The sequence below is a fragment of the Toxotes jaculatrix genome, chromosome 3, assembly GCF_017976425.1.
Source record: "Toxotes jaculatrix isolate fToxJac2 chromosome 3, fToxJac2.pri, whole genome shotgun sequence".
Lineage (NCBI taxonomy): Eukaryota > Metazoa > Chordata > Actinopteri > Toxotidae > Toxotes > Toxotes jaculatrix.
Window position 1 is genome coordinate 27,927,219 of NC_054396.1, and position 7,723 is coordinate 27,934,941.

The following is a 7,723-nucleotide window of genomic DNA, read 5'->3' on the forward strand; positions in this document are numbered from 1 at the left end:
CAGGGCTGCTTTATTTTCTCCTTGGTCAAATACAAGCCATTGACGTACAACAAGCTCTACAAGTATCCCGACTGGGCTATCGGAATAGGTTGGACTCTGGCCTTGGCCTCCATGATCTGCATCCCCATGGTGGTTGTCATTAAGATCATTCGATCTGATGGGCCGCTCATTGAGGTGGGTGGTGTTACCATACATTAGGCAGCCATGTGGCTGTCAGAGGTCAGAGATTAAATTTATGCTCATTGACCAAAGAAACTATAAATCATCAGTTGCTTTTTTTTTTAAGTCCAGTTTTTAAGATTGCATCTTGTTCTAACCCTTTTTTTTTTCACGTTCTGTATCCCATCTCTTTCACTCTCTCCCCTCTGCATCATTGTTGATTCGGTCCCTTTCTTTCCTTTAACTTCTCTCCATTAATATTTCTGTCACTTGCCGCCTCTCTTTCCTTTACCTCCTCTTTCTAATTTCCCTTCTCTTGCTTTCTGTTTCCTTCAACATGTCTTTTTCTCACACCTCTCTGATCCTTTCATCCCTCCTTCGTTCCTTTCTCCATACCTTCCTTCCTGCAGAGGATTAAGGCGGTGGCAGCCCCAGTTCGTGGTGGGGCCAGCTCACGTCCTGCAGACCACCGTGGCCCCAAGGAGCTCTCCTACCCGCTGGACCCCAATGGGAACAAGGGCCTACTGATGAAGGCCCCCACCCACACCATCGTAGAAACCATGATGTAAAGGAATGAGGTGGAGGCTCTCCATGAGATCGCTCTCCTCTCCTGTCCTCTAAAATGCTTCTAAAGCTAGCTAGCTTTCTGTCTATCTGTCTGTCTGGTGGACTGATAAGGGTTTTAAGGAAAAAAAAATTCCCATTTCAAATCTTTTAGGAGTACTTTGGAGGTAGTTTGCTGTTGATGGTTTTCTTAAAAGGGTAGCAATCACATTTCAAATCTATTTCTGAAATACTCACAAGCTGTATTTTTTTTTTCCTTTTTTTCCATTTTTAATATTCATGTGACTACACACGTCCCACTATTGTCTTCTTTAAAGGCAAAGTGGCAAATTAGCACCAGCCTCTGGTCATACGCTGGTAGGTTTCTTTTTATTCCACCAGCTACTTTTGCAGAAAACAAGCCATTATTCTATAAAAGGAAGAAAGTGGTTATTGAGTCTTGGAATCAAACAGCCTTTTGTAGCCACAATATGAAAAAGATTGATCATAGAGCACCAAAAACTGTTTTTTGTACTGTTCTCTGCCTGTGATATTATGAACAGGGTGCACTTATCTGAGGGCATGTGCCATAGGGTTCATCTTTGGCTTATTCTTAGTTCAGTTGAGGCCCTGTTGAGAAGAGGTAGAAGATCGAGGCACTACAGGTACAGCACTATAAACAAAAACAAAATGTTTTTTGCCCACAATTAGAATATACGGGTATTAAGTTGCACACCTTCCTTCAGCAATCAGAAATTCTGAAAAGCATCTTGATTCTTGTTGTTTCAGCTGTGATAATGCAAGATTTTTAATGAGAAACTTGACAACACTTACCTACCTAAATTAAACAAGGAAAGTGTCCCAGTCTCACAAATATTACAATCTGTAGCTTGATTTGTTTTTGTTAGTATCAAATTTGGATACCTCTCTACCAACAAAACATGACAAATGAAAACTCAAGAGCAAAAATCCAAAGCTGCAGCCACCAAAGTTAAATTATTTTCCTTTGCCGCCTCCTTTTTTTTTCCTATAATCATAGACCAGCTGGATTGGTAACCATGAGCATGCTGAAAATTTGCCACTTCTTTGGGCCATTAATACGCAAAGTTGCCTGGTGCAGATGAAAAACAAGAAAAAGATAAAATCAGATAAATTCCTAATTGGCACAGCTATCATAGCTGATGACCCTTATCATACCAGGATCCTGGTTCTTAAAATGCACCTTAGCACAAACTTCCCCATCTTCCATAGACATAAACTATTGGTCAAAGAGAAAACTAGCACTGAGACTGCATTGGGGAAACCCGCTTCTGCACAAAGAGAGGCATCTGAAACGATTTGAAGTGTGGAGGTTGAACCCTTGAGTGTGTTGTCTGTGGTGTACTGTACAGTAGTAGCTAACCAGTCTATCTATATCTATCTCTCTATCTTTCTCTGTCCTAGACCAGTTTACAGTACGTTAGTGACTGCACTAGGCACTCTTGGCTTACAATTTTGGATTGGATTTATTTTATTTTCTACAGAGGAAGTTACATCATTATTAGTTTTTCCTCTGTCAATGTTTAGATTTTTTTTATTAAGACTATAATGTTATTGGTATTCACTATTGATGATAATTGCTGTAGTTTTACATAGAAGAAGGAACACTTCTTTCATCTGGTGAAAATACTAAGCTACTATACAAATCATACATTTACAGTGGCAGCCATTGTAGTATAGTCCTCATCATGCATTTCTCCAGCATCGGTGCCACCAACGGCTCCGTCTTTAGTATCTCACAATCAAATGATGCAATTGAGTTTTCTTGTGGGGCACGTGGGTCAAACATTTAACGAGCAGTTCAATGTCCTGTTAAAAAAAATGGGAATTCTACAATGGCTCCACCTGTAAGTTCGTAGGTGTTAGGGGTTTATAGCTTTTCCTCTTCTGTAAATACCAGGTGACAGTATTTAATTTGGATGAATTCAGACAGACAGGGCACTGTAGCCAATGGTCAAACAACATGTCACCAGCTCAGTGACTCAAAGCAGCCATTGATTGGATGACACTCCCGACAAATCAACCAGTGTCAGACTGTCGACTCATCTGAGTGTCAAACTAACTTTCCAGACACTGTGAAATGTGGCAGCCGGCTGAAGACAAATCAGAGCCAGTGACTGACCGAGGCTGGTCAGGTTTTTCCATGGTCACCATGTTGCATTGCCTCACCCAAAATAAGAGCTGGAGAGGCTCATTTCAAACAAATGGCCACATCATCATCATGTTGAGTGGTTGACATGGCTGCCACTGAAACCAGCTCCATCCAAACTCAGTCAGTCATTGTTATAGTGAGAAAATGTGCCCTGTGATTAATTCTGGCTGAATTTTTTTCTTCTTCTTTTTTTTTTTTTTTTGTTACAAACACGAAAATAACTACATTACATTCTTAACAATAACTAGGGGCCATAATATTAGAGATGTGAACCATTAACAACTAAAAGCAGACTATGTGAGAGGTATGACAAATACAACTGTAACATTCATTTTAATATGTCTGTATAACAAGGGGTTTCCCATGTGTATGTGTCACCAGCGACCATCCACTCAGGACCTTTTCCGTAGTGCTTTTATCTACTGTATAGCTGCATTAACCCAGCATCCAAAAAATTAGACTTCTAACTGTGGGTGACAAAGAGCTGAAATTTAATGGTGGCAATCAAAACTGATGTTTTTGTCAAGCTTGAAAGGCAGTTAGATCAGTTCTTTGCCACAAAGAATGGAAAATTACACCTCAACTGCCTATTTTATCCACAGTCAAAGGCAAAAATACAGCGAGAGTGAGTCAAAGTGAATTTTTATTGCACCTTATTTGTATAATTTGGACTTCATATCAAATGATGAGGCCAAGCAAAAACCACTGCCATCTTTTTATTCAGGGTTCTCATTGGCCTTCATAGTAAAATATCTGAATACTGTCAAAACATCTAAGGTTTTACCTTTAAGTGCATCTCTTCTCCCAAAAGCAGACATATTAAAATAGACATTAAGGCGTTAAGAAACATTCAAACATTCATTCTCATCAATTATACAGTTATACAGTACACATGCATTGCAGGAATTTGACCAACAACGTCACATCAGAAGTGATCATGTGACCTGGGCCTCATTTCGTGTTTCATCTAAGCTTTGATCGTTTTTTTTCTCAAGTTTATTTCATTTCTTCATATAGAATAAAGTAGTTCATATCATTAAAAGGGATTTGTGAAACCAAATCCGCAGCACACATCTATTTTCATACAGTAACAAACTTTTCCTATATAAGTCGTCTTTGTACAGCTAAGATCCCATTGCAGACCTCCCATTTTAATACAGATACAAAGCTTCATTTTATTCTTAAACTTTTGTACAGATCTGGTTCTCAATTCCTCTGAAGGATCTTAGCCTAAGGTGAAAAACTCAGATTGCATTAATGGCGACAGTAAAGATCTTTCAGCTCATGCTAGCGAAAACAGCAGCACCAGAAACCTGTTAAATAACTTTTACAACATTATTCATGGCATTTTGAAAACAAACCATTGCACAGAGCACCTATGGACAGTTAAATAATTTGTCTTACCTTTAATTTTATCTACACAGGTTTTCAACCTTGGTGCATCTATGAAATTTATACACTTTGGGGTTATGCAGATTGATAATTTGTAAAAGGCACAAAGTGGGAAAAAAAATCTTTAATATTGTGGACACTTCAAGAAATAGCTACCAATAAAGACCCACAAATAGACTTAAGCCATGTAAACAAGGCTAAACGTGCCCCATACTCTCACAGCTGAAAGAAAACTTTCCATAGTGCTAAGATCCTTCTTTTGGTGGGGAACCGTGGACCAGAAATAATAACTAATGCAGTCATTTATTGGTTTATTCTGCCTCTCTGTGTATATTTACAGTATGTACCAGTCCCTCTGCCTTTTTACACTCCTCATCAGTTAGTCTATGTAAACCTTCTGTTAACCTAAGCTAACCGATTTTTCTCAGAGATAATGAATTTGCAAGAGAATCGAAGCATTAGTGATGCACAAGTTTTTACCGCCGAATGTTGAAATGTGAAAGTCACCTGCGGGTGAATGTAAAAGTTTCTGAAGATTTATTTTTTAGGTTGAAAAAAAATTAGTTTCTTTTTATTTTTATTGATCATGTTTTATTGAATTGAGAAGTTTCTTGTTTTATTTTATTTTTGATTGTGTGTCTGTCACATTTGCCTTTTGTATTCCAAATATAGTGTATCTGAACCTCTGTCATTGGAGTAACATGTTCAACTATCAATCAAAAACAAACAAAAAAAAAGCTACGATTTGTTACGTGCAATACTTTGTAGAATACTTTTATTTTTCATGCTGTTTTTCCAAAAGGTGGTACTAACCTTTGAAGTAAGATAATAGCCTGTGAATTCTTGCAGAAAAAAAAAAATTAATCTCCAGGGTCCACTTAAATTAAAACCCGCCACAAAATGCTCTGCAGTGTGGAACTAAACCAAACTAAGCCACTTTTCCATCAAAGATCATGTGGTTTGAAATGCACTGAGAATAAAATGATTACTAAACTTTTGTCACACCAAACTGAATTTCTTAGAAAAATATTTTCATTTTTGTGACAGACTGCTAAGTAGTGAGTTTATGAGGGGTATGAAACTCAGTAACACTGCCACTAAACCCACCACCTTTTTACCTGCCTACTTAACTCAATGCTGCTGTGTTGCTTTAAATCCGGCAGCTTTCCATAATCACACCACCGCTTAAGTTCACCATTCTAATCTACAACACATCAGCAATATCTGCAAAATCTAACCAGTACCTTGTAAGGCTTTCATTTCTAATTTGTTAGTGATGGAACAAATACCGTGGAGTCATTTTGGCTGCTTTTGGGAAGTCTGTCCCTCAGCAACAAAAGCAGTAAATCCAATAAAAAACAGATTACACCATATCATTGTGAGCTTTGCTTTTAAAATCATGGATGCAATTTCTACATTCTGCTTATTCAGATATTTCTGTCTAAATCCGACTCCACTGCCCCAAACCATGCGACCTTAGTGCTTTATCAAAAAAACTGAAAAAACAGACTACATCTACACAGGAGGGATAGCCTGATTTAAAATTCCATGTTGCCTACATCATGTTCATTACTGGTATGAAAACAAAACCACATCTGCAGGACTCAGAATCTGATTTTCTGTTTCCGTGATGTAGATGCAACATTAAACCATATAGATATCAGGTGTCACAACATCCATTTCATCACTAAAGTCACTCATAATGTGGTTGCAAAGGTAGAAAAATGGGGCTCCATTTCCTGACAACATCCTTAATGCAAAGATCATCTTCGTTCTTTGGTTTGAAATTTGAAAAAGATTATGTCTTCACAGAAAAAAGCAAGTTGGCAAATTTTTACTTGTGAGGACAAGATGAAACAAAAGGCCGTAAAATCACCTTTCCTTATGTGATGGCGATCTCAGTGCTAAGGCCTCTGGGAAATGGAGTCCTGCTCATCCTTCCCATCCTCTCAGTCATCAGAGTCATTCTTAGCATGGTCTCCAATGACAACGCCTCTGTCTTTCCTGGAATATACCGAATACCAGCCCTTCCTATTTGAGAATGTACATGGGAAAATGTTTTTTAATTCTTGGTGAAGAAAAAAACATTTTTAAAAGAATTTGAAAGGTTTTATTTTTTATTTCTATGGCCAACCTGTAAGCTAGAAAAAAAAAACGAAAAAAAAATATGTGTTTGAACAGGGTTTTACAAAGGTGTAAAACTTTTTTTATTTCTTAATAAAAAATTTGTCTTCAGAAAATGAGGTTTTTTTGTCTGGATGATTGTTAAGTACTTTCACACACACACACACACACACACACACACACACACACACACACACACACACACACACACACACACACACAGATTATTCCATTCAAGTTAAATTTCCCAACTCATGGGACTTTTTCTCCAGCTCAATGCAGATAAGACAGAATTGATTGTTTTTGGCTCCAAAAATGAAAGGTCCAAGATCAGTGCTCACCTTGACTCCATGTCACTGAAGGTTACAAATCAAGCCAGAAATCTCAGTGTAATCCTTGACTCAGACCTGATTTTCACCAACCATATAAATGCTATCACCAAGTCTGCCTATTACCACCTGAGAAACATTGCTAGGATCAAGGGTTTACTATCCAAACAAGACACAGAAAAACTTATCCACGCATTCATTTTCAGTAGGCTAGATTATTGTAATGGCATCCTAACAGGTCTAGACAAACTGCTGCCAGAGTCCTGACTAACACCAGAAAAATGGACCACATTACACCTCTCCTCAAATCACTGCACTGGCTTCCTATGAGTCAAAGGTTACAGTTTAAAGTTCTACTCTTGGTCTACAAAGCACTGAATGGTCTTGGACAAAAATATCTCATGGACTTACTGGTTCCTTATGAAGCATCCAGACCCCTTAGATCATCAGGGACAGGCCTACTGTGTGTTCCTAGGGTAACAAAGTGAAGCAGGATTCAGTTATTCTGCCCCTCACTTGTGGAATAAACTTACGGAATACCTGAGGTCAGCCCAAACACTCAGTTTATTTAAGTCAGGCCTGAAAACACACTTGTTTACTGAAGCATTCTCTTAAATTGTCTTAACTGCACTCTTCTTATTTAATTATTTTACTGTTTTCTATTTTTTCTGCTCCAATGTTTTAATATATTTCTTTTATTCTATTATTTATGATTTTAATGTAATATGATTTGCTTTTATTCTATGATTTTAATGTAATCTGTAAAGCACTATGAATTACCTTGTGTACAAATGGTGCTATATAAATAAACCTTGCCTTGCCTTTCCTTATATACCCAAATGGCCTTGACAACATAATAAACTCTAATCCCACAAATCCTGTAACATAAGATTTAAGGTATGTCAAGCTAACGCAGAAGGCTGCATTCCAATGCATTCACTGCTGAAAGTTTGCCTGAAATTATGTAAAAGTAATAGACTGAGTA

At 37.7% G+C, this 7,723-nt stretch overlaps 1 protein-coding gene across 1 annotated transcript in view; it reads left to right on the forward strand.

Moving 5' to 3' along the window:
• The window catches only part of LOC121179105 (sodium- and chloride-dependent taurine transporter-like), a 32,587-nt gene extending 27,407 nt beyond the window's left edge, over window positions 1–5,180 (forward strand). Inside the window, exons 14-15 of the mRNA XM_041033734.1 lie at window positions 4–174; window positions 570–5,180. Coding sequence (XP_040889668.1) covers window positions 4–174; window positions 570–728 — 330 coding nt within the window. The 3' untranslated portion in view covers window positions 729–5,180. The remainder of the gene's footprint in view (window positions 1–3; window positions 175–569) is intronic.
• Window positions 5,181–7,723: the final 2,543 nt, after the last annotated feature.